Raw genomic sequence first — 27,423 nt, 5'->3', positions numbered from 1 at the left:
GAAAGGGGGCACACGACATGGCAGTGCACGTCCGTCACATCCAAAGCCCGAATGGGGGCAACCGTCCCTACCCACCCCACACAGGGAATCGCGAACGCAACGTCTCCGCACCGACCCACCACAACCCCACCCCCACCCCGCCGACCGTCGGGCCCCGCGTACCACCACACCAGCCTGGGCCCGCAATGTCAGTCTCAAGGCACGAACCGCGCGCGCGTCGCCGTAGCACGCGCCCGTCCCGAGGCTCTGACGCCCCTCGCACACCGAGGAGACGGGGTTCACGGGAGTACTACTACAAACAGCCACTGCCGATGACGCGCGGGCCAGGTTTACCTCTGCGGGGAGAAATAGGGCTCTGTTGGGTAAGAAAAAGCAGTGGATCCCGAGCCCACGTCAGCGCCCGCTTCCGGATACAGAAAGGGACCCGAGTTAATCTCTGCCCGCCGTGCCCTGACGTATTCCGACGGCGTATTCGCGGTGGGCCTCCGCGTGTCAGCGACCCATCTCGAACCCCACCGCGCCGTCCTCAAGTATAGTACAGTGCGAGCACTGCCTCGGCGTCCTCGCTTGAAGCTTGTCTCGTACGAGTGGGGCGGTTGATTCCCTTCCCTCGTATGGCGGACCTGGGAGCGGCGGCCGGAAGGGGAGGCGACGACGCGATGGACGCCGCCGCCGGGCCTCCGACGGCGGCGGAGGTGGAGGCCGCCCCCGTCCCCGACGGTAACCAACCCAGAGACACAGCTTGCGCGTCGTTTCCTTTCCCGATTGGGGTTTTTTGTGTGTGTTTGTTCTCGTTTTGGGGATTCGCGGATGCTCGGTGTTTTTCCTGATTAGTGCGATTAGGGCGTGAATCAGGGCGGCCGTGGTTTGGCAATGCGCGCCCGATCCCCTCGATTGCCGCCTCGTCCGCGTTTAACGCGGGCGAATCCGCGATTCTGTTTTCGGGAGCAGAGGCGCTTAATCGGGGCATGCGGGGATTCCCAGAAACCTCTAGTACAACATTCGGGCGCCCTTGTTTTCGGGGGTTATTATGCTGTGTTTTGGGGTAGGGTTTTTGGGGTTTAAGCCACGAGCCAAATTAGCATTTCAGTTGTCAGAGTTATTGATTCTGTTCCAACTGCCGACATGGGTTTCTGATGGTGGATTGGATTCACATCTCTTGCTAAACCTCTGTTCGATTTGATTTGCAGTTAACATGAACCCTCTGAAGAGGTCGTCGGAGTCGTCTGCTCAGGAAGACGATGCAGACAGGCAGAAGCGGCAGAAGACAGAGTGTCAAGAATTCATTCCGAGGAGGTTCGCCACAATCTGTTTTCCTTTTGCTTTCTCCCCATATATTATCTTTGTATGATGTGAGGTTCTGAAAAACAGAGTGTTTTTGTTTCCCCGACGGCCCTTCATGATGCTACATCTTCAGATACCAGCTCGATGTCTACGAGGTCGCCAAGGCGCGGAACACGATCGCGATGCTCGACACGGGAGCTGGGAAGACGATGATCGCTGTGATGCTCATGAAGGATTTTCGGAGCAAGGTCGACAAATCGAGGAACGACAGGAAGGTCATCGTTTTCCTCGCACCGACGGTTCAGCTCGTCACGCAGGTTGTACTACTAACCACAGCATTGTAGGCTGGTCGTTGCGCGTTCACTTAGGTATACTTACTTGGCAAGTTTGTTCTAACATTCTCGTCGCAGCAATGCGAGGTGATTAGAGCCCACACGGATTTTGAGGTGGAGCTCTACTATGGCGCCAAGGGGGTCGACGAATGGACGGCTCCTAGATGGAAAGAAGAAGTGTCGAAATATCAGGCAAGTGTTGATCTAGGATCATTAATTAGTTACTTAGTTCCTCATTTATTCTGAAGGAGCTTTTTATCCAAGTTAATCCACAAGCTGAGGGAAGATATATACTGCTGTGACCCAATGTGTCACAGAACGTTAAACCTTGACTAAAGGGGGAAGAGTCCCTCCTTGTCAGTTGTTAGAAAGGATGAGGCCTCTCCGCAAATTAATGCAGATATAACCCCAGCGGAGTCTGCACAGCGTGAGGATTCGAACGCGGGTGGGCGGGTTCAGCACCTTGAACTCCAGCCACTGAGCTAGCACTCTGTCAACTTGATAAATAGTTTAACACCACACACTCGTAGGTACACGGTTAAAAGAAAAAAGATCAGATCAAAGGATAATGAACCCCTACCAGATAAGGACCCGATGACTAATCAATTTTCTGCACCTGAAACATATGCAGTGTCTACTTCATCATAAGCATAACCTCAAATAGTACTTAGGAACACATATAGTATCTTTTAATTTGACTAGGGCAACTTCAATAGAAACTTCCTCTTCCTTGTGGGTGCCTAGATCAATGATGTTGACAATAGCAGCAAAAGACATATCAGGGGTCCATATACTTTATCGCCCCCACTCCCCTTCTTCAAGGGAAACCATCCTCGGTGTTGAGTCAAATCTTCTCAGCAATGATGTCCACTTTAGATTGAACAGGGTGACAACAAATTCAGTAGCTCCACTTCATAATTCTTTTTCCTAACATTTTGTGCCGGCACTCTATCCTCCAAGGTTTGAATGGCTTCTTTTCCATGTGCACGCCACACGGACTCCCCCGCCCCCCTGATGGGCATGTGTTAGCGAGGTAGTCATACATAGCACCATACTCCTTGTCCCACAGCTTTCCGAGAAGCAAGTGACACAAAACCATCCTACAAAATGTTGCAAAGAAATTTGCTAACCGAAAATTGTACCATAGTTTGGTGGGTGAAATTGAGCTTGTCGTTGCACCTTCTCAGCGAATAGGGCCGCGGATGAAGTGCCATTGTCAGTTAGCTCCAGCTTTTACACCATGTTGATGATGGCCGTGTTGAATGTTGATGGAACTGTAGTGATCGTTCGTTAAGTTAATGAGTCGGGCTAGCTCGGCATCCACCCCTATACCTATTGTGGATAACCCTCGAGGTGAGGGAAGATCCATTGTTCTGGCCTTGTCTTTCACAGCAAGTTCCACCTTTGTAAGTAACTTAGTCCAGGAACAATGGATCACTAAGTAACAATAGGGACCTAAATTCGAAGTGAGCGTAACCTTTATAGGACAAGACCGAATCAGCAAGTATAACAATGAAAATAGAGATATTCTACAGGATTTCTCTGAACTCGGCAATGGACTCCAGCCAAAACACCCGCATTGCTTCAATTCATCATAAATGAACATAGCCTTGGATATTTAGGAGCATATGTATCTCTTAGTTTTACCAGGGCAGAAGCAACAGGAACTTCCTCATCCTTGTGGGTGCCTAGATCAGTGACACGGACAATATCAGGAATAGACCTAGCAGGAGGTAGGCAAAGATGTATCAGTTGTGAACAATTCTTGCCCAAAAAGGTCTCAACATGTACCATTGTATGAATGGCATAGTAGACCGACAAGCATATTCATTCTTTCTTATGTCATGGTTTGTGTATTTTGATGCAGAATTAAATAATTTACGAATGTGTTAGTTCTTATCCTTTTGCTCCCCTCCCCTCACATTATTTTAATATATCACTGCTTAATGCTTGATCCATGATAACTTCTGTCAGTTCATCTGGGCTAACAGTACATCTGACTTTACCACTCTATTGATATATTGTACTGGTTCATAGTCCCCTTCTCATATACTGTCCTTAAATTTGAATCAAGCACTTACTTTATATGTAAATGCTTTCACCACTTACTTTTGGAGTGCCACAAAAAAATTGTAGGTCATGGTGATGACACCAATGGTGTTGCTAGACGCTTTATGTAAAGCGTTCTTGACCTTGGACTTGGTTAGTCTTATGATATTTGATGAATGCCATCGTGCAACTGGCAATCATCCGTATTCTAGAATAATGAAGGTATTGTGAAACACCATGTCACCTTCCTATGTTGTACCCCTTTTTATTATCCTTCTGACTTTTTTTTTGTTTCCCATCCCTATGTTTTGAGCAGGAGTTTTATCACCAATCTGAACACAAGCCAAAGGTGTTCGGTATGACAGCATCACCTGTTATAAAAAAAGGCAAGCATTCACAAAAATATGGATTATTCTTATATGGTTTGCTACATTGTATTGTTTTTCTATTTACATGTCAGATATCACTTCGTTCCGGTTTCAGCTTAAAACGACTTATATTGTGGAACGGAGGTAGTACTAAATAAGCTGACGAACCTCATGTCATATACATAGTTTAAATTAAATAAATGATTGCTAGATGGTAAATATGATGGCATGTGTGAACCTTTTTTTTTCGAGAAAACGCAAAAAGCCTTTGCGTTTCATTTCATTGAAAAGATAGAAGGTTTATGGTTACATGCTCCCTAAGAGGCGATACAACACAGGTGGAAAAAAAAATTCAGTGTGAACTAGTGGACATCCCAGGTCTGAGGTAAGATCATGCGAAGACCTTGCGCTCCTGCCCTTGCCCAATCAGGCATGTGTGAACCTGATTGGAGACTATGATGAAAGCTGTTGAATTTGGTGGCTCGTAAGCTCTCAGTACCCACCAATTCATTAAGACGTTTGGCAAAATTTAAATTGAAGAAGTTACTGGCACAACCCTATTAACAATAGAATTTAGGTGGTCAACTGTAAGGAAGTGAGCCTGCCTCACTAAGGTTAGGGGAGTGGATTTACTGTTCTGCTATTTGGATTCAGGCCCTCATGGCACGAACTTGGGTTGCTATTTATACTGGAGCAACAGTTTTTAGCTCCATGGAGCCACTGCTCCACTCCTGGATGCCATCCATTTCAAAATAAGCATTGTGACACTTCCGAGCACGGCCTCCTAATCCTATCTCGAGTGGGGGGGGGGGGGGAGGATTAACAGTATTTTTGACTGGAGCAGCAGCTCCATGGTTCTACCAAATATTCTTGTTTATACTATTGAGGTTTTCCCTACAGTTGTCATCCATAAAAAGGTCATGAAATAAACTACTATAAACTCGATGTGTGATGGCCAAGTGAATGGAAAATGAAGTTGGAGAAACCTGTGTTGCCGCAAATATCTATTTATAATATTGGGGTTTATCCTAGCGTTTTCTTCCAAAAATGTTCACGAACTAAATTACTAAAGCTGGACCTGTGATGGCCAGGTGAAAGCAACATGAATCGAAGTAACTCCTGAATGGAAAATCTTCAGTTGTATCTTTTCCACGGACTTCATTAACATTTCACTTGATTTGTAGTTTGTACGATAGATTTGATTTGCTCTCTACACCCCATAAATCTTCTCTAATGGTTTTAATTTTTACCTGTCAACTTTTCAGCTGTCTCTTCTGTTTTGGATTGTGAAGTTCAGTTCTCTGAACTGGAAAAGCTTCTAAATGCTAAGGTAGACCCTACATTCCTGTACACACAAGCTCAGTGAAATTATGCAGGATATTTTAGTTATGTATCGTAACTTTTTAGTTCTGTCTATTTAACTGCAAACATATCCATGCTAATGTTTTGCTTCGAACAGATCTACACAGTTGCTGATAGAGAAGAGATAGAGCTTTGTGCCCCTACTGCAGAATATGTGAACAGATACTATGCCCCCAAAACAGTTTGTTTCAACTATTTGAATGAAGAGTTGGCACTTTTACGTTCCGAGGTTTCACATCAGTTTGTTTTCCTGCCATACTGTTCAAAGTATGTTACCACAGTTCTGTGGCTCAAAATTGTGTCTTATTTTTGCAGTATGATGCATTAATTAGAAAATTGCAGAATAAGCCAAACTACCAGAAAAAAGAAGCCGATGAAATAGCAAAACAATCACGGAAGCATCTATCGGATTCTATAGAAAAGATCTTGTATTGCCTTGATTCTGTTGGTCTTCTTTGTGCTAGTGAGGTATCTTGTTCATTCACGTGTTCTGATTTCTCATGCATGAGACTGGGCTTGAAATATTAAATGCACGTTTTATCTTTAATATTTTTATCAGCATTTGACAGCTTCAGGTATAGTTAACTAATTTTTCTTCCTTGCAGGCCACCAAAATCTGCATTGAAAGGAGTCAGAGAAAAGGTTGGCTGAAGAAAGTTTCTGATGCCACAAATATTCAAAGTGATACCAATAGCTCGTTCCTGTGTGCGGAAATTTCAGCACTACATTTGAAGTTCTTTGATGCCGTGTCACGTATACTTGACAAACACCTCCAGAAAGGTTTTATGATGAAAAACTATTAGCTGAAGCATCTATACATATGCAGCATTGTAGAACCCTATAGGAAGTATGATATATCATCTGTTTGATGAATTCCTGTCATTTCAGGTAGCAATGTGCTTCTAAATTCTGAGAGTGGATGTGTGGAAGCAACAAAAATGGGCTATGTATCACCAAAGCTTTATGAACTCATCCAAATCTTCTACTCTTTCAGGTAAAATGCTATTATTACCTGACATGACATTATTCTGCAACTTTACACTGACAAGGCATTCTTCTGTTTGTATCAGTAACTTAGACCATTTCCGATGCCTCATTTTTGTGGACCGAAAAATCACTGCTAGAGTCATTGAACGGGCAATGAAGAAATTTTCACAGCTCTCACATTTTACAGTTTCTTTTCTTACTGGAGGGAGTTCTTCAGTGGATGCTCTGACCCCTAAAGTGCAAAAGGACACACTGGATTCATTTCGTTCTGGAAAGGTTGTTAAAATCTGTCTATATGTGGAGAAACACATAGATCTCATGATCTAACACACGTTTTTTTTTGTCTGCTCATTCTGAAATGAAATGTAGGTGAACTTACTATTTAGTACAGATGTTGCAGAAGAGGGTATTGATATCCCAGACTGTTCATGTGTAATAAAATTTGATTTACCGACGACAACCCGTAGCTATATTCAGTCAAGTGGGCGAGCACGCCAGAAGGACTCTCAGTACATACTAATGATTGAACGGTAAAGCTTTACTTGGCCATTCATTCTGAACTTTGTGCTTGTGGTGATAAAACGGTTGCGAAAAGAAACAGTGAAACAGTAAAAGGACAAAACAAGCTGCTGTAATTTTGATACTTTTTGCAGGGAAAATGCGAAACAAAATAATTTGGTATCGGCCATTTTGAGAAGCAAGAACTCGATGGTTGAGACTGCTTTGAACAGAGATTCCGAGGATCTACTCCCTGGTTTCTTCGCCGTTCAAGAAACAAATGAATACATTGTAGGCACAACAGGCGCAAAAGTAACTGCCGAGTCTAGTATTGGTGTTATCGTCCACTGTTGTAACAAGCTTTCAAAGGACAAGTATGGTGATCACATTTCAGTTTTTTTCTTCTCTTCTACGCATATTTATACCTGCTGCTGTACCATTTGTTTTTATGCTTGTGTGGACGACTCAGATTTCATGTTCTTACATGTACACTCATGTCACAGGTACAACACCACAAACCCTTCATTTGAGTCCATGGATCACGGTGATGGTTTTGTGTGTAAATTAACACTACCATTTAGCGATGTGTTGCCACCTTTGGTGGGTCCAAAAGCAAGAAGCAAGCAGAAGGCAAAACAACTAGTTTGTCTTGATGCATGTAAGCAGCTGCATCGACGGGGAATACTTGATGACTCCCTTTGTCCATCTTTTGAAAAGCCACCTCCAGGAAGTGATGGTGTAGGTACGTGAATGCTATGCTCTAAAAACATGTCCTGTATTAATAGATCTGGTTTCGCAATATTGATTCCTAAGGTCATCCTGGTAAAAGAGTAACCGATATTTCTGATGACAATGTTTTATTGCTTTCTCGAAGGTACAACAAAACGAAAGGAGCTACATGGCACAACTGGAGTCCATGCCTTGTCTGGTACCTGGGCATCTGAGAGAACTGCTGTTAAGCTTCAAAGCTATAAGTTGAAATTTTCTTGTGATCAAGTTGGTCAGAGATACTCTGATTTTGTTTTGTTAATCGACACAACTATAGAAAATGAAGCTGCAAATTTGGATATTGATCTGTATCTACATGACAAGATGGTAAAAGCTTCAGTCTCTCCTTACGGCCTTCTTGAGTTGGATGTTGAACAGGTCTGCTCAAGTTTGTCTTATGTTCTTGCTACATTTGTTGCTCCTTCTTTGCTTTATTCTAATTTGTAAGATTCCTTCTATTTTTTCTCGCATAGATGGAGAAAGCAAAGCTATTTCAAGCACTTATGTTCAATGGTTTATTCGGAAAGTTGTTTACTGGATCAAAATTGTCCGACGATCCGAGGGAGTTTATTCTCAATAAAAGTGATGCATTTATTTGGAAAAATGCAAATATGTATCTGATTTTACCTATGAATCTTACTCTGGAGTCTCATGGCATTTCTTGCATTAACTGGAGAGTGATCAATGAAGCTGCTACAGCTGTCAAACTTTTGAAAAAGATTTATGCTGAAGCCACCATGAACATACCAGGAATTCTCGATTGCGACCAAAATGATACAGATCTAATTCATTTAGCTAACACGTCATGTGAGGCTCATGTCCTTAGAAATGTGGCAGTGCTGGCAGTTCACACAGGGAAGATCTATACTGCTCTTCATGTTGCTGATTTATCTGCCAATAGCACATTTGATGGTGTATCAGATAAGAAAGAAGCAAAGTTCAATACCTTTACAGAATACTTCGAAAATAAGTATGTTTGTTCGTGTGTATAATTATGTGCTTGCTCAATCATAGATATGTTCAACTCAATTTGTATTAATATTTTTCATGTGCAGGTACAACATAGTTCTCCGTCATCCCTCACAGCCATTACTAGTGCTAAAACCCACCCATAAACCTCACAACCTTCTTTCCTCAAAGTTCAGAGATGAAGGTCCTTGTCTTTGCCTTAGTAGCCATTTTCAATTTTGGTCACTTCGCAGTTCTTTGAAGAATTGTCGCATAAAGCATCTTTCTAGGAGCATTCCTTATATAGTCTATCCTTTTCATTCACACTTGTTTGTTGATTTTCTAGTAACCTGTTCCAATTATTCATGTTTGTTTGTTGCTTTTTCTAGGTAACCGTGAGAAGAAAAATGATGTCATTAATAAGGCGAACAACCGTGTTCACATGCCCCCAGAGTTGCTGATTCCCCTTAATTTATCTGAGGACATTTTAAGATCATTTTATTTGTTCCCCTCTTTGATGCATCGTATAGAGACATTAATGCTAGCCAGTCAACTAAAAAGTGAAATTTCATATGAGGATTCAAATATATCAAGCTTTCTGGTTAGAAATCAACATCAGTATTTTTTGATCACTTCTATGCATAGATTTGTTATTTATTTGAAATGGACACAATAAATTTGCATTTTCTCTTTAGATTCTAGAAGCTATTACATCACTTCGATGCTCTGAAGACTTCTCCATGGAGCGTCTAGAATTATTGGGAGATTCTGTGCTGAAGTATGCCGCGAGTTGTCACCTTTTCCTGAAATTTCCTGATAAGGATGAGGGGGAATTAACATCCAGTAGGACTGATATCATATCTAATGCCGCACTTTATGGGCTTGGAATTGAACACAAAATTCAGGTAATTCTATCTCATCCTGAGCAATCTATACAAATGCTGCATATGTTATGTTGATCTTTAATATTATCACAGACTAATCACATAACTGGTTGCATTTGATTCATAGGGTTACATACGTGATGCTGCATTTGATCCTCGCCGATGGCTTGCACCAGGACAGCTCTCGATTCACCCTGTTCCTTGTAATTGCTCGCTAGATGAGGTTGTAACTCATGATATCGATGCCGTTGATGACAAACCTATTGTGAAAATAGGCCAGATGTGTGATAAGGGACACAGATGGATGTGTTCCAAAACAATTTCGGACTGTGTTGAAGCCATAATTGGCGCATATTATGTAGGAGGTGGATTAAGGGCAGCTCTGTCTGTTCTCAAATGGTTGGGTGTTGATGCTGACATTGAAGAAGAATTGATTATTCAGACCATCTTGAATGCATCTATGAGGACTTATCTTCCGAAAGTTGATGTAATTAAAATGCTTGAAGCAAAACTAGGCTATGCATTTTCGGTGAAAGGTCTTCTGCTAGAAGCTCTTACCCACCCATCACATCAGGAATCAGCAGAAAGTTACTCCTACCAGGTATTGGTTGATGTTACTTGTTATTCATACTGGTGTCTTTTAATCTTTATTATGCAATTTCTCTACCAAAAACACCATATGTTCTTTGTTACAGCGTCTGGAATTCCTTGGCGATGCTGTCTTGGATATTCTATTAACACGACATCTTTTCAATAGTCATAAAGACACCGATGAGGGGGAGTTGACAGATTTACGCTGTGCTTCAGTAAACAATGAAAATTTTGCACAAGTCGCGGTCAAGCATAAGTTCCATCAATTTCTCCAGCATTCTTCTGGGATTTTACCAGACCAGATTACTGAATATGCACATAGTTTGGAAAATTCTTCCTTGGACAAAGACAAACTATTATCAGATGCTGCATTAAGAGGGCCTAAAGTATGCTTCTCTTCCTTTGCCTTAGATGCATGTGATTTACTCATGATGACCTAGATAGATGAATTGTCACACACCAGTACATTTGACCACCTATCTATATGAATATATCATAGTTTACTGTATTTTTCCATGCAGGTTCTAGGTGATATTGTAGAAAGTATTGCGGGTGCAGTTCTTATAGATACGAAACTTGATTTGGATGTAGTTTGGGGTGTATTCAAGCCTCTTCTTTCACCTATTGTCACACCTGAGAACCTGGAGTTGCCTCCTTTCAGAGAGCTTCTCGAGTGGTGCAGCAAAAATGGGTATTTTGTAGAAATTAAGTGTACAGTTGGAGAGAAAATAGAGGCTACTCTGGGTGTGCAACTCAAGGAGAAGCTCCTTGTCAGGCATGGTTGCGGCACGAACAAAAAGGATTCTAAAGCACATGCAGCTTCCATGTTACTCATGGACCTTCAGGTATCCTTTTCTTTTCTGTGCTTTCAGTATTTTCACATTGGTTTGCTATGGTGGTTGTTTAAGGTCCAGCTGTTCAACCCCTCAGATGTTCAATTTTCTTCTGCAGAAAGAAGGACTTCTAATCCCCAAGAATGCAAGCAGGACTCAACACGCAAATGGCAGTAACAACTTGTTTGATGCACTGGATATCCGGCTTCCAACACCAACCAGCGGAAAGAAATCAACTGGTTCAAAGTTAGCTGCTATCCTTGGTAAACCAGGTGTGTTTTCAGTTCTCAGCAGCTTTGTTTTCGTTGTTATCCCAAGTACGAGTCTTCATCCATGTTTGTACTTCATCAATGGATATCCATCAACTCCAGAGACCTGTGTCTAATATCTCTCCAATGCAGTGCACGTGCTGGTGAAAACGAGTAAAGGAGGACCTCGTGCAGCACTGTATGAGGTATGCAAAAAATTGCAATGGCCAGTGCCTTCTTTTGATTCGGTGAAAGTAAAACCAAGGTACATTTTGCCTCAAACTGCTCTTTGGCTGCCATAGCCGATGATTATCCGTTCGGGTAACTTGTGTCGAACTGTAAACTGACCAGCCCATCATTCCCTGTTTTTCTAGCTGTGCAAAATCTATGCCTCACGGGTTCTCATTCGCTACAACCATAGCATTGCAAATTCCTAGTGATGATAAGATCAGCCTCACAGGAGACGGTTTCGCGGACAAGAAAAGCGCAATGGATTCTGCTGCACTGCTCATGCTCCACGAGCTTCAGCGGCGAGGTAGATTGCAAGTCCAGGAGGTATGATTGAAGCAGCCAGTAACCAACCAACACAGATCCGTGTGGTTCGAGAGGGCTGTGTGGTGCTAGTAAATATTTATACTTCCCATTGACCGGGCATGTTTTCTGACTATGTTTGTCATCTTCTGTATGAATGGACGCGAGGATGCTTGTGAGAGGGCAGGACACAGCTGAGCTGACCTGTTTCACCTGGTTCTGCTGTCAGTCGTTGTCTATAATGTATACTCGCCTCCATATCATGGTGTCGGGAATTGGATGAACCCAAAGTGTTGCAATTCAGCAATTAGTCTTTGACATTCTTGGAATGGTCCTTTCGTGCAAGAAAAAAAATTAGACATCAGCAACAAATAACCCAATACAACATAAAAAACAAGATTAACACTTGTAAGAACTTATGTATGCAACAGAAGCATCAGACCCATGCTATGAAACAAAAGGAAGATATATGCAACATTTTGCTTCCACTCATGTAGCACCTTGCGACAAAAAGTTAAAGAATAAAAAAAATGGAGAAAGAGAGAGTAGAGTTATAGAGTAGAGTAGTAACCCAATCGGGCGACCAATTAATCATCTCGGTCGCTCTTGTAGCACACGTCCACCTATGTGGCGAGAAAATATCCCCTTGACCAATCCCCCACCCTTCGTCTTCTTTGGTATGTGTTAATGTTTACTTCTGTCCTTAGGCCATGAGAATGTTGTAGACCTGAATACCAGATGAAACTTAGGATTCATTAAAAGTTACACCGTGACTGGATAATTATAGAGGTATCTTTCAGGTACATCCGAAAGTTTGTAAGATTGAGAATTGCTCCTCTGTGATGGAGAGCTACACTCTGTGCCAACTCGGTATTACAATGTCTAACACCGCCAACGAGGAAATGAGAAAGGAGTACACATCGGTAACGAGGATAACTAGTTATAGTGATGAAGGACTTGATCACGGTATCGCGAAGCAAAAGGAATTTATGTGATACTAAAAGGTTTACTCGATAAGATATCCGATAATATGTTGGGAGTCGTTATGGGTGTCTAGATCATGCTGACGATTAGTGACTAGAAGTGTTACGGACATGTCCACATATGTTCGAACCTTTAAGGGCACACGTTTAATGGTTTTGCGACATGAAGAATGCTACGATGGAATGAATGGTGAGAGAAAAGAATTCTAAAAGTTTTTTGGCATTTTTTGTGTTTCTTAGTAGCTTCCCAACATGGAGGTCAGGTGCGAGACAATTTTATTTTGAAGAGTACCGGCATTGAATTTATCTATTTGTATTTACATAGATTCCAACAATGTCTCTTGGTGATTAGCCGACATTTATTGGACATCCGCTTCGAAGTACTTCAGCGAGGCATCCTCCTCGGCGGTGTCAACCATCTCACTCTTAAGGTGGTAAAGCCCATGGAAAGAGTCATTGAATCTGATATCAATTTAACGATCATGGTGGATAACCTAGAGGAGGTGAATAGATTTTTACAAATTTTACTTTTCTTTTCAATAGTTTTAGGATTTTGCAGATATAGTAAAAGTGAACCTAATGCAACTAGATGAACAACCTAGCTATATGATGATGAAGATACTTCAAGAACGAAGGCTATCATAAAGGTAAAACATAAATGAAGTAGAGATCACATAGGACTAACTAAGGCACACCAAGACGAAGATCGAAGATGTATCCTACTGTTCATTCCATTCGGGGAGGGGGGGGGGAGCTACATCACTGTTGGAGAGGTGCATGTTACCAGAAATAACCCCGAACGGTACATCTCACTTCTCCTTTAGCCTCCTCCATGAAGTAGGAGCTCAATCACTAGTGGTAGGCCTTAAGGTGACCTCCAAATCCTTATAGACTTTCCCATATATAGCACAAATCCACAACTCGGAAGCTTTCACGCGACCTAACACGCCTAGGGTTTGGTTTTGGGATGAGGGGGTTGGGATCTCCAAGTTTTGTGTTTCTCGATAATGGTGGAAAGGGAGTGAGAGAGATGTTATGTTTTGGAGTTGGTCAACCTAACCCTTTGGATAAAAAATGTTGGCTATTAAATGGTCCACTCAAATCTAGCCGTCACACAGTCTCTTCATAGCCTAGTATGGTAAACAAAATCTAGAAATTATATACTTGACGTTGATACATGTAAAATGTATTTATGAACTTTGCTATTTATTCTACGATATTACATGATATTTTCGGTTCCCTGCATGTTTTACATTGATTTATTGGGATTCACAACAAAGTCCTGTTTCATTTGTTTTTAATGTTGCAAATAGAAAACCCCTATTTTGTGTATTTTTTTTAGTTTCAGGGACACTGCGAATGGCAAATGGACCCAAACTTTTTTGCATGTCATTTTTTAGGGAAATAGAAGAGAATGAGAAAACTATATACCAGAGGAATTGTGGGCCAGGAGAAGAGGCCCATGGTGTTGTCCCACCTCTGGTTGCGCCATGGGACCCACATGATGCCTCGTGCACCCCTTTTCCTTGGTTACAATGCCCTCGCATCTGTCTTGACCTAAAATCAACTATGTATAGTCATGATATCGCGAAGTCGCAAAGGGGATGCCACAAACATAGAAATACACGAAATATAGAAGTTCCTGCGAAGATGGGGAGAGGAAAAGCCGCCGGAGTCACCCCTGGTTGCTCCTCCGCCTTCATGAATATCATCACTATCACGGCCATGATAAAGAGGGAGTAGTCCACCCCTAGACTATGAATTTGTGGAAGTATCTTATATCAATATGTCCCTATGTACTTCACTAATTAGAGTCATATGATATGTCTATGTTATTGTGGCCATATTTATATCCCTTTGATGGTGGATCTTTTGTTATGAGATGAGTTATGAGATGCAATTGCTATTTTACTGTTGATGTACGTATTGATAGAATTCGTGCAGGGGATATGCGTGTTAGTTGGAGTAACTTGGTAGTATGCATGTGGAAGTGATAATAATATATGTGCTACTAAGGTTTTTACCTTTCCAATGATTAGTGATTGCTTCTAATTTTATTTTGAAACAAGCAAGACTTGCCATTTTCATTGATAAAGAAGAAGACATATGATTAATTAGCGAGTAACCGACCAAAAAAGATACAAGTGCACCAATGTCGTCATGAAACACGAACACATTGGGCACAACCACCAACTAACTTGGCCAAATGCGGCAGCTCTGACTTGGACGTGGAGATTCTCGAAGAACTATGTTGGGCTTGCTCTTCGCGGCTTGGGCTTCATTGTGGTGTGTCCAGGTGGTCTTTGGTGGATTGCTTATAATATTGTTCATCTAGTGACAATATAGGCGGTGGATGAAAGAGCATTTCCTGCCCTTTTGGGTTTTGTGTGTTTGATGTCAACAACGGGTATTTTTTATGTGTGTTGATGTAGACACGTACATGGTTTCATTATACATACATGGCTGGTGGAATGACCTCTCAATTCTGGAGCCTTTGCTGCCTTTTTGCTCCAGGCGGAATTTCCGCCCAGATGCTCTTGACAGCAACATCTCTGCGCCTCCCACGTTGAAGCTCGGCGGAAGTAGGCCGGAAGTTCCGGCCAGCGGAACTTCCGCCCTACTTCCGGCCAAGTTCCGACATCGGCTGTTTTAGAGTGAGATGGTTTCTCTAAGGTTCTCTCAATTTTTCGGAATAGGCCGGAACTTCCGGTCATCGGAAGTTCCGCCCTTGTTCCGCCTGCTCTCTTTTCAGCTGCTTCACATATGCGAAGGGATCCAGCCAGAACTTCCGGCCCCTGCGGCCGGAACTTCCGGTGTTACACAAAAACGTGCACAACGGTCAGAACTGAAGCATCTTCTCTTATAAATAACTTTCTTCTCCATTGGGACATGTAGCTCAATCATTGCTCAAGTTCATCCACCATTAGAGCCAGTTCAAGAAACACAATAATCACAAGATCTCCTCCTCCAACCATCTAAAGCTCTTGATCTTTGGAGATCCGAAGGAGAAGACCCCGATCTACATCCTCACCGAAGCGATTCGCATTTCTCCCTCATATGATTGAGGCCCCCCTTTCTAGAGTTCCTATTTGGAATCCCTAGTTGTTTGTTGTCGATGTGTTCTTGTTGATTGTTGTGTTGTTACATATTTGGGAGCCTCCAATTTGGTTGTGGATGTGTGCCCCAAGAACCTTGTAAAGGCCCGGTTTCCGCCTCGAGGAAATCCCTTAGTGGAAGTGGGCTAGGCCTTTGTGGCGGTGCTCACAGGAGACCTGAGTGAAGCCTTCGTGGCGTTGGTCTGACTTTCGTAGCGACCACACTCCTCCAAACATAGACGTACCTTCTTGCAAAGGAAGGAAACTACGGGAATCAACTCCGTGTCTCCGTGTGCTCCACTCTCGGTTACCTCTATCCGATTATCTCTTTCATATTGCGTAGCTATATCTTGCTTAGTTGTTAACCTTGTCATATAGGTAAATTCACATAGTTGCATATCTAGAGAATTTACCTTTGTGTCAAGCCTAAATTCAAAAAGAACTAAAAATTGGTTAGCACCTATTCATCCCCCCTCTAGGTGCGGCATACGATCCTTTCAGTGGACTTGTTTGTTCACGATGGTATCGTGTTAGTCAACATCATGTCAAAGTTCTTAAGGCAATACTCTGTTTATCTTATACTTGGTTGAAGGATTTTTCCTTCCAAGGGAGTAGTAATAAGATGTCTTGCAGAATTTTTATGCTAGAACGTATGCCCATGTAAATTCTTATCAATCACTCAATTTATTTTTCTATCCCAGATTTCTTGTTATTAACAACTATATTCACTCCATCATGTTTATGAGAGAGAGATCAAGTTAGACCATGAACTCTAGTCCATTTAAATCCATAAGAAACACCTTTTAAATTACTTTGGATTCTCTTTTACTTTCAGTTATTATTAAATCCTAAAATACAAAACACTTTGCACTTTATTTTTTTACTTTGTTTTGCATTACTTACACGTCGTGTGTGCCTCACAAACACCTCGGTGGAGTTGGGGACACAATACTATTTATTTTTCATTTGTAGGTTGTTTGAAGAGGATAGAGGATATAACCACTTTTTTCCGAGAGTTCGATATAAACCCTCAAGTCACCCTTATGGGGAAAATTAGGATTTTTTGCATCACCTTCGCTTGCACTCCCAATGGGTTGGTAAACACGTGTTGTTTTGTTGACATTACATGGTCTATAAATTTTTGGGACAGACTACCATGCCATTTCGGCGAGATCCATAAGCTACTGAAATAACTTGGTATAAAAACCAGTAACTAGTCAGAAACACTACAAGAAATATGCTGACTGGTGACCCACCCTATTGGTCGTAGAAAAGGTCTTAGTAGTCCTTTCATGACCTTTTCTTGACCAAAAACAGTAGGTCACATACTGAGGGTCAGTAATTGCAAGTCACGACTTTTTTTCTAATTGGTCATGGACTTCTACGACCAAAACAGAAGGTCATGGGCCTATGACCAACTATTTTGGTCAAAGTCTATCTGCCCTGTCCACGTCAGCCAATCCTACGTGGCAGCAGATTCAGCCCGGTCCAATTCAGCATTCTATATGGGCCGAGCCCAATTACTCACCCTAGTGAGTTGTGTTTTCCAGGTCCATATGAGCTAGTTTTTTCAATTTTTCCTGGGCGCAGCCTTTTTCCCTTTGGGCCTTGGCCTTTTTACGATCCAACCTGTTTTTCAGATCTTGGCCTTTTTTACAGCCAGTTTTGTTTTTTAGATTTATATAAAATGTTTTTAAGAATTTATCCATTACAACTTTCACAGCCCATTTACTTGACCAGTATTTGGGCCGAGGCCTATTTAACCACTTCCAGCATTTGGGCCATGGCCAAGATTCACATAAAGATTTGAACTCAGAATTTAGAATTTTATCAAATACCACAATAAACTCAACAATAACATAAGACATACTTCAGCTTCTCACACATTCACATTATCACTTCCATCTTACTTTCATATCACAGGTTCAAAATTCTCACAGTTCACATTATCACTTTCATCTCACGAGTTCACATTATCACATTCATCTCACAGATTCAAAATTCTCACGGTTCGTAACCAACACAGAAGTGGAACAAAAAAGAGAGCCAACACAGAAGTTGAACAAATAGTTCTGTGAACTAGTCCACCGATGGCAAACTTGTTCACAGAACTAAGCATCACATATTGGCAGCTCAAGCCTAGTTACCAATAGCCCTAGCTCCAAAAGAGCTATGAAGTGATTAAATTTCTCTTCCTGCTCTGTGTCTTCTTCAAGAAGCTCATCTTTGCGCGTCGCGGGCAGCTTGTGCGGCATCGATTCTTCCGATTTCTTCTTCAAAGCGGCAACCTCTTCTCGCATAGCTTCACCTTGCATTTCAGACCTTGCCAACTTGTCCTTGAGGTCACGAACATGGGCAGACATGGCGATAGAACTTGGTGGCGGATGACCTTGACTCCAGCCCGACATTCACCAAGAATGTGCTTGCAGTGGCATTTCTCCTTCAAACACTTGGCCAACAACTTGGACATCCGACATGGGATGTTGACCTTGAGTCTTGGCTGATTCATCCTCCTCTCCATCTCAGCCTTCATGAACAGATATTAGATGCAATAGTATGAATCAAACAAGCCACAATTACATGACGATCAGTAATTAAGAAAACCAAACCAAGCGCCCAAGTTAAACTAGAAAGGCACATGTTTCAATCAAGTGTTTACAAAAACAGTGTATTAAAGAAGCTGACACAAACAGCAAGTATCCCTGAGCATTGCCAACAATCTTTAAGGCAGAAGTACATGACCAGCATTTGAAATGACTTACAATAGCAATCTTGGCTGTTTCTGAAAACCCATTCTTTGTGCTGTTTTGTGTGGCCTTGAACAAGTCAAGCGCACTCAGCTCCTCACCATTGCGCTCCTCCTTCTGAAATGTTATTGAACAAGAGTCAAACGGCAAGATTTCGAGAGAAAAGATACTTGGGCCTAATAAAGAGAAAATATGCATTGTCCTTACAGTGGCATAGATATGTCTTGCATAGGACCTAGAACCGATTTTGCTGAAATTTCACCTTCAATCTATTCGCCTTGTTCGATTCACGGGTTTTCTACAAAAAGAAGATCATACCATGGGATAGCACTAAAAAACACATGCCACGAGATATACATCAAGGAAGACTAGATGATCACTTAGATGTGAACAAAAGCTGAGAGCATGTACATGCAAACAGCATCAGATACATCAAGGACTGCATGCAATGAGACCAAGGGCAACATACCTTGTGTCGCTCTGTTGACCACAACTTCAGCAGCTCCTGCCATTGATCATCCGGCAAGCCTTCCACGGGAGACTTGATGCTGAGCTCACCAGGTGCAGCGTTGTCGAAGAAGTCCTTTTTGATCTGGTGCCGCCTATTCTTTGATATTTTCTGCAGCTTCTCGATGCACGCTTTTTTGATGGCCGGCGATTTGGTGTCCATATCAAAATTTCCCTACAAAGAAAGAAAACAATGAACGGGCATGATTAGCAGTCATATGAAAGTTGTAACAGGAAGAAAGAAAAACAATTAAGAAAAGAAGAAATTAACTTACTGCAACTTTGCCAATGTAGTCCTTAATTAGGTTGGGTGTCTTTTTGTAGTCCTTGAAGTGGGGAAGAACTGGTGTGTGGGTTCTTGCGTTGTATCCACACTCCGAAGCAAACATTGCCGCCTGCAAAGGCTTCTCAGGCCCGTTCATCCCTTCAGCAATTTCAATGGTCACCTTGCTACCCATTGACTTTGTCATCCTTTCCAGCCCTTTGCCTTTTCTTATACGCTTGACAGCCACAATCGCATCGTCTGAATAGGACACAAACTTTGATTAGTACCTAACATTTCACATTCTTTCTCAAACAGAATGAATACAAGCAACCAAACATGGAAACATGTTGCTAACAGTAGCATTTAATCGAACAGAAGCAAATGCAAGTGTACAAGAAAACAATCGAAGATGAACTTACCTTCATCACCGTAGCCTTTCAGTTTCTTCGGGAAAGGTGTTCCTGTCCACGAAAGGTGCAACAGGGCTTTGCTCCATTCCGACATGGCTGGGGTCCATGCGGACAGCGCTGAGCTCCATGCGGACGGCTGAGCTCCATTCCAACATGGCTGGGCTCCATGCGGACAGAGCTGAGCTCCATTCCGACATGGCTGGGCTCCATGCGGACAGCGCTTCCTTCCTCCTCCTCATTGTCTTCATGGATGGCTGCAGCAACCGCCTTGGCTTTCTGTCTAGTGACTCTAGCAGGAGCAGGTGTCTCCAGTTCTAGCAGTCTCTTTGACCCTCCTGGAGGTACCGCAAAGATCCTTCCTGGGCCCATTTGACTAGATGTATCTTCTGGACTCTTCCTACTCTTGTTCTTCTTCCTAACAGCTGACTTCTTTTTCCTCTTAGTAACCTTCAGGGCCTCGTACAAACAGCAGGGACAACAACATTAGATCACAAGTAATAAAATTTTGTAAGAACAGTATGAAGGGAAAAAAACAAGGAAAAAGATAGCAAACAAGTGACCCTAGCCATCCAAACAAGATAAGAGTTTTGCACCTTAACAGTCTTCTCCACTATATTGTCATCGACTTCTTCGTCAATGACTTCCTCATCTCTAGGATCGTAGTCTGAGCTTTCAGCTTGTGTTATGGCAGATGCAGAGGAGGCAGCAGTAGTTGCACTACCTTCTTTACCACCAGCCTTCCTAAACATTGATACTAACGCAGGGAGACCAAGGGATTGGAACATGCTGTTGTTCCTCATCATTGTCCTAGCCCTAGCCTTCTCGATTTCGGTTAGAGGTTCCTCTTTACATGAATAAAAAAACAGATAACCATTAGATGAATGGTTGAAATGCATAGGGGGCAAGACAACACAATCAGCCAAGGTATTTAAATCAGCTTTTAGTATCATTTAATTATAGTGGATTAACAGGCAGATTTCTATCTTGAAAATAAAAACTTAGTGAACAAATTAAAAGCTAACAAGTATTCAGCATGTGTTGAGGCTATACAAAAGCAAGTAAGACAACTCCCAGGTAAGAAACATGGCAGATAAGCAAAACAAGCTATACTAAGCACATAGACAAAAAGATAACTTGCAGCAATGCACGAGGAACAATTTGCATACCTGCGGGCTGCTTCTTCCTCGTGTTCCTTGTCATTGCTGATCTCCAAGTGGTTGGACTGGCTCCTGCAATAAATATGTGGTCAGATAGCAGTAGCACAATGCACTGAAAGAGCACAACATGTGAACATATACACTTAATGGACTCAAGAAATCGCATTACCACCTCTGACCATATACACATGTATTAGTGCCAACTTCACAGCTAAACAATATAAATGAAAAAAGAACAAGATCAATTTCTAGTTAGACACTTATACATGTACTTAAGCAAGATAATGCACTCTAAAAGTCTCAACTAATTGTAAGACACATAGGGCAACCAAATAGATGCTCAGTAGTTACTGGTTAGACAAGAGAAACATGCAGTAAGATTTAAGCAGCATATACCTCAGATGAACTAATTGGATTGGATGATTGTGCCCATACTTTTCAGTTCTATTATGCATCCTACGAGTACCAACATATAAATAACTATCCAAACAATTGATGGCCGGGATTGCAGTCACACACAGATCACAACAGCGAGGTTAAACCAAAAAAAATACAACTACCAATCCGCTTGCTTTGGTTTCGGGCTGGGGTGACGGATTGAGGGTGGGGTGGAAGGGCGAGTGGCAGAAGGGATAGACTTTTGGCGATCTGGGGCAGCACAAAACCCTAACCATGCCAGCACAAAACCCTAACCCTAGCATGGAAGAAGAGGAGATGAGGCGATCTGGGCAGGACAAAACCCTAACCCTAGCATGGAAGAAGAGGAGATGTGGAGATCAACTCGCCTGTGCTCGTCATCGGCGTCGCAGCTACCCGCCTCTGCCTGTGGTCGTCGTCGGCGTCGCAGCTACCCGCCCGTCGTCGCTCGCCTTCGCCGTCGTCCTCCCGTGGCCGTCTCCTCGTCGCTCGCCTTCGCCGTCAGTGGAGTGGATGGGGAATTGGGCGGATGGGGAATTGGGGGCGGAGTGGATGGGATGGCGCGGAGTGGATGGGGAATTGGGCGGATGGGGAATTGGGGGCGGAGTGGATGGGGAATTGGATGGCGCGGGGATCCAGGAGGAATGTCCAAAACGCCTCTGTCTTTTTCTCTTTTGGTGTGGCATTTTGGTCTTTTTTCCTTTTTCTCTTTTTGTCTGAAATTTTTTGGGGAGGGAGGCGGGAGACGAAGGCGGGAGGGGAAGGCGGGAGATTTTTGGCTCAGGGAAATTTCAGTAGTGTTTGCAACTTAGGAAAATTTTAGAAGGATTCAAAATAATTTTGATATTTTCTGTTGCATGGTTTGTCGGATTGACCCCAAATTTTGCACATGTGTGCCCCTTGTCGTGGAGTACAAATGTCGTCTCACGAACTTTTCGACTTTACCATATTAAAAAGCCATTTTCTATTTTCTAAGCATCAGAAAGGCGGCGGTTTATGAAGGAGCTACCCATAACATGTCGCGGAAATGGGCCAACACATTTTATTTAAATAATAGGACCTATTTTATGTAGAACTAAGCAACTGTTGAGAACTCCAACCTTTTTAGGCACTCCCGGCAAAAAAGGCAAATCCCCGCCGATTCAGCAGGAAAACCGAGACAGTTGAACTGGAGGTGCTTCATTTGTTGCTCATTATTTTTGGTAAAAATTATTTTTAGGTTCAAAACATGTGATTTCATCGGAGATACACTTTTAGTTTTGATAGGTTCCAACCCTAGCTAAGACGGCAGCGCCGGCCGTTTCGACCACATTTTGAAAACGGCATAAGTAATTCAAAAAAAATCGAAAAATGGTAAAACCTTCGCGTGGCGTCATTGTATGTGACCTAGTTTCTATTAAAAATTATAAACCTGAAGAAATGCAAGTATTTGGAAAAGGTGTTCTCAAAATGAGCTATCGTCTATGAAGTTTCATGGCTTTCGAGGCAAATGACCAAGGTTACGGCCGCAATTGTTGGGTGGTTTGTCGGATTGACCCCAAATTTTGCACATGTGTGCCCCTTGTCGTGGAGTACAAATGTCGTCTCACGAACTTTTCGACTTTACCATATTAAAAAGCCATTTTCTATTTTCTAAGCATCAGAAAGGCGGCGGTTTATGAAGGAGCTACCCATAACATGTCGCGGAAATGGGCCAACACATTTTATTTAAATAATAGGACCTATTTTATGTAGAACTAAGCAACTGTTGAGAACTCCAACCTTTTTAGGCACTCCCGGCAAAAAAGGCAAATCCCCGCCGATTCAAACAGAAAACCGAGACAAGTTGAACTGGAGGTGCTTCATTTGTTGCTCATTATTTTTGGTAAAAATTATTTTTAGGTTCAAAACATGTGATTTCATCGGAGATACACTTTTAGTTTTGATAGGTTCCAAACCTAGCTAAGACAGCGGCGTGGCCGTTTCGACCACATTTTGAAAACGGCATAAGTAATTCAAAAAATCGAAAAATGTAAAACCTTCGCGTGGCGTCATTGTATGTGACCTAGTTTCTATTAAAAATTATAAACCTGAAGAAATGCAAGTATTTGGAAAAGGTGTTCTCAAAATGAGCTATCGTCTATGAAGTTTCATGGCTTTCGAGGCAAATGACCAAGGTTACGGCCGCAATTGTTGGGTGGTTTGTCGGATTGACCCCAAATTTTGCACATGTGTGCCCCTTGTCGTGGAGTACAAATGTCGTCTCACGAACTTTTCGACTTTACCATATTAAAAAGCCATTTTCTATTTTCTAAGCATCGAGGCGGCGGTTTATGAAGGAGCTACCCATAACATGTCGCGGAAATGGGCCAACACATTTTATTTAAATAATAGGACCTATTTTATGTAGAACTAAGCAACTGTTGAGAACTCCAACCTTTTTAGGCACTCCCGGCAAAAAAGCCAAATCCCCGCCGATTCAAATAGAAAACCGAGACAGCTTGAACTGGAGGTGCTTCATTTGTTGCTCATTATTTTTGGTAAAAATTATTTTTAGGTTCAAAACATGTGATTTCATCGGAGATACACTTTTAGTTTTGATAGGTTCCAACCCTAGCTAAGACGGCAATGCCGGCTTTCGACCACATTTTGAAAACGGCATAAGTAATTCAAAAAAAATCGAAAAATGGTAAAACCTTCGCGTGGCGTCATTGTATGTGACCTAGTTTCTATTAAAAATTATAAACCTGAAGAAATGCAAGTATTTGGAAAAGGTGTTCTCAAAATGAGCTATCGTCTATGAAGTTTCATGGCTTTCGAGGCAAATGACCAAGGTTACGCCGCAATTGTTGGGTGGTTTGTCGGATTGACCCCAAATTTTGCACATGTGTGCCCCTTGTCGTGGAGTACAAATGTCGTCTCACGAACTTTTCGACTTTACCATATTAAAAAGCCATTTTCTATTTTCTAAGCATCGAAGGCGGCGGTTTATGAAGGAGCTACCCATAACATGTCGCGGAAATGGGCCAACACATTTTATTTAAATAATAGGACCTATTTTATGTAGAACTAAGCAAATGTTGAGAACTCCAACCTTTTTAGGCACTCCCGGCAAAAAAGGCAAATCCCCGCCGATTCAGCAGGAAAACCGAGACAGTTGAACTGGAGGTGCTTCATTTGTTGCTCATTATTTTTGGTAAAAATTATTTTTAGGTTCAAAACATGTGATTTCATCGGAGATACACTTTTAGTTTTGATAGGTTCCAACCCTAGCTAAGACGGCAGCGGGCCGTTTCGACCACATTTTGAAAACGGCATAAGTAATTCAAAAAAAATCGAAAAATGGTAAAACCTTCGCGTGGCGTCATTGTATGTGACCTAGTTTCTATTAAAAATTATAAACCTGAAGAAATGCAAGTATTTGGAAAAGGTGTTCTCAAAATGAGCTATCGTCTATGAAGTTTCATGGCTTTCGAGGCAAATGACCAAGGTTACGGCCGCAATTGTTGGGTGGTTTGTCGGATTGACCCCAAATTTTGCACATGTGTGCCCCTTGTCGTGGAGTACAAATGTCGTCTCACGAACTTTTCGACTTTACCATATTAAAAAGCCATTTTCTATTTTCTAAGCATCAGAAAGGCGGCGGTTTATGAAGGAGCTACCCATAACATGTCGCGGAAATGGGCCAACACATTTTATTTAAATAATAGGACCTATTTTATGTAGAACTAAGCAACTGTTGAGAACTCCAACCTTTTTAGGCACTCCCGGCAAAAAAGGCAAATCCCCGCCGATTCAGCAGGAAAACCGAGACAGTTGAACTGGAGGTGCTTCATTTGTTGCTCATTATTTTTGGAAAAAATTATTTTTAGGTTCAAAACATGTGATTTCATCGGAGATACACTTTTAGTTTTGATAGGTTCCAACCCTAGCTAAGACGGCAGCGCCGGCCGTTTCGACCACATTTTGAAAACGGCATAAGTAATTCAAAAAAAATCGAAAAATGGTAAAACCTTCGCGTGGCGTCATTGTATGTGACCTAGTTTCTATTAAAAATTATAAACTTGAAGAAATGCAAGTATTTGGTGTGACCTTGTTCTCAAAATAAGTTTCAAATAGCAAATTTAAAAAATTAGGTTTTAAGTTTCCAGTCTCCCCCGCAATAAAAACGGCCGCATCCACCGCACCGCACCGCACACTCCACCACTCCGCCTCTTCGCCTCCACCGCACCGCACACTCCACCACTCCGCCTCTCCGCCTCTTCGCCTATCCGCCGCCGGTCAGATCCATCCCCGCCGCTGCGTCGCCGCGTCGCCGAGTCTCAGGTCAGCCCCCCTCCCCCTCCTTCGTCTCCCCGCGCCGGCGTTTAGTGTTGGGGGTTTTCTGAACGGGTGGATGCGGCGCACCGAGCGTGGCCGGAGTCGTCCTCTAGGAATTTCCCGCTGCATGTCCCCGTAGAGGAAGAACGAGTTTCCCGCTGCGGTTATTTCTGGATATAGGTTGCTCGATTTGATCTCTCCGCGTTGGATATCATGTAATTTTCTTGATATAGGTTGCTCGATTTGATCTCTCCGCGTCGGATGTTTCTGGGATTGGGACGGTTTACACGGATTAGGGTTCTTGTTTGTTGGAAGAGGTGGAGCTTTTGCTATGGATGCACCCGTGTGTGACATGGTTGTCAAATTTCAGGGGACACAATATTCACTGCTCCTTTGAGCCTTTGAACTGTATATTTGGGCATGCAGGAGAATTGCTAATTGATAAATGTACCTATATCCCTGTGGATTAGGATCCTGATCATTCTGTCCCCATTTTGGTAGGATGTATATACCTGTGGATTAGGATTTCCATTAAACTCAACTGAACATTGTCGTGTTCTATTCATGCAACAAATTTGTGAGTCTGCAGTCTTGAGCATCCAAGCCTTATACATTGTCAACAGATTGATTTACTAGTTGGTAGTTTAATAAACAAGATACGGCTTCATATCAGCATGCTAGACTGATTGTGACTTCTTCCCTCTTTTCTTGGTAGGTGACCATGGACAGGTACGAGCTGGTCGATATTAGCTCGGATGACGAAGAGGTTGTTGCTGCCCAGGCTGCTGCTAGGGAAGCAGCAGCTGCTGCTAAGGCTAGGCGGCGCGCCAAGAAAGAGGCTGCTAAGGCTAGGGAAGCAGCAGCTGCTGCTGCCGCCGCCGCTGCCAACAAGATAGTTATGCGTCGAGGTAAAGGGCCTTTTCTGCTAAGACTATTATGCTGCCAATTTATCCATTGTTCATTTACTTATGCTTTTTGCATTGCATGTAGGTCCCAAGATAACTGGCAATGCCTCTTTTGATAAGTGTTGTGTGTATGGCAACAAGGTTGGTTTGAAACGTTGCCAGGTGCAATTCCTGCAGCAACTTGCAAGGATGAGACCCTCAATAAAAGTGTTTGTATGCACTATGACGGCAGCCCACACTGAGAAGCCAAAAGCTAAAATGGTAAACCAATTATCGCCGATGAGTGTCTTTGATTGCTAAAGTAGGATGATGTTTTGCTTCTCGATCATGAACTAGACTTGACTATTCCTCTATTTTGCAGTATTTCCCAAGGAAGTTCAGCCTCTACATCAAGAAGTACTTGGACTTGCCTGCCAAGTTGGAGGTCTACTGCCAGGCCCCTAAACCCATTGTGGTCACAATGATTATGGGCAAAGGGAAGGGCGCCGGAGCTCAGATTACAAGCAAGTGGTCCAAGGTGGTGAAGGCGGCTGGGATGCAAAGCGGCGATGTCTTCATGTTCCGCTTCCGTCGTAGTGCTCGTGTTGGACTTAAGTTGGCCATTACGAAGGTCATGTAACTACTTCAGTGCTAGGTTGTTGTTGGTGTTGGTCGTCCTGTAGTTATGCTATGAACATGGATGGTTGCTGTTAGTGCTTGACTGCTTTTGTGAAGATGGATGGTTGCTGTTAGTGCTTGACTGCTTTTGTGAAGATGGATGGTTGCTGTTAGCATGCCTTTGTAAATTAAGAAGTACTTATGCTACTACTTTAATCTGGTATGAAATATGGATGGTTTATGAACTATTACTCCACTGTTTGAAATCTGGTATGAAATCTGGTATCCAGTGTTGTTTCAAATATGGTACTACTTATAGCTTCATGTTTCTGTTGTTTCAAACAAATCAGAGATTTAG

The 27,423-nt window shown here is 42.5% G+C and overlaps 2 protein-coding genes across 3 annotated transcripts; both read left to right on the top strand.

Annotated features, from left to right (window-relative positions):
- The first annotated feature begins 538 nt into the window (after nucleotides 1-538).
- Nucleotides 539-12,012, top strand: LOC127345290 (endoribonuclease Dicer homolog 3a). 2 transcript variants are annotated; one of them, XM_051371739.2, is made up of 26 exons: nucleotides 543-720; nucleotides 1,191-1,296; nucleotides 1,418-1,601; nucleotides 1,695-1,808; nucleotides 3,753-3,887; nucleotides 3,982-4,051; nucleotides 5,299-5,363; nucleotides 5,493-5,624; nucleotides 5,711-5,863; nucleotides 6,001-6,175; nucleotides 6,284-6,389; nucleotides 6,466-6,658; nucleotides 6,752-6,912; nucleotides 7,036-7,254; nucleotides 7,384-7,622; nucleotides 7,755-8,026; nucleotides 8,122-8,618; nucleotides 8,704-8,801; nucleotides 8,986-9,197; nucleotides 9,292-9,501; nucleotides 9,608-10,081; nucleotides 10,176-10,457; nucleotides 10,593-10,916; nucleotides 11,023-11,176; nucleotides 11,306-11,417; nucleotides 11,527-12,012. In XM_051371739.2, the coding sequence occupies exons 1-26, from the start codon at nucleotides 615-617 to the stop codon at nucleotides 11,711-11,713; spliced, it is 4,980 nt and encodes a 1,659-aa protein (XP_051227699.1). In that variant the 5' UTR covers nucleotides 543-614; the 3' UTR covers nucleotides 11,714-12,012. The 2 variants fall into 2 exon arrangements, with proteins under 2 accessions (XP_051227700.1, XP_051227699.1); XM_051371740.2 differs by lacking the exons at nucleotides 10,593-10,916; nucleotides 11,023-11,176; nucleotides 11,306-11,417; nucleotides 11,527-12,012 and having other exon boundaries at nucleotides 539-720; nucleotides 10,238-10,372.
- A 13,451-nt stretch (nucleotides 12,013-25,463) lies between these two features.
- Nucleotides 25,464-27,295, top strand: LOC127338811 (uncharacterized). Its single transcript, XM_051364780.2, has 4 exons — nucleotides 25,464-25,569; nucleotides 26,279-26,471; nucleotides 26,554-26,729; nucleotides 26,830-27,295. The coding sequence occupies exons 2-4, from the start codon at nucleotides 26,285-26,287 to the stop codon at nucleotides 27,085-27,087; spliced, it is 621 nt and encodes a 206-aa protein (XP_051220740.2). The 5' UTR covers nucleotides 25,464-25,569; nucleotides 26,279-26,284; the 3' UTR covers nucleotides 27,088-27,295.
- The last annotated feature ends 128 nt before the right edge of the window (nucleotides 27,296-27,423 follow it).

This window comes from Lolium perenne, chromosome 3, assembly GCF_019359855.2.
Source record: "Lolium perenne isolate Kyuss_39 chromosome 3, Kyuss_2.0, whole genome shotgun sequence".
NCBI lineage: Eukaryota > Viridiplantae > Streptophyta > Magnoliopsida > Poales > Poaceae > Lolium > Lolium perenne.
Note: the sequence above shows the minus strand (reverse complement) of the source record. Positions and strands in the feature narration are given on the sequence as shown.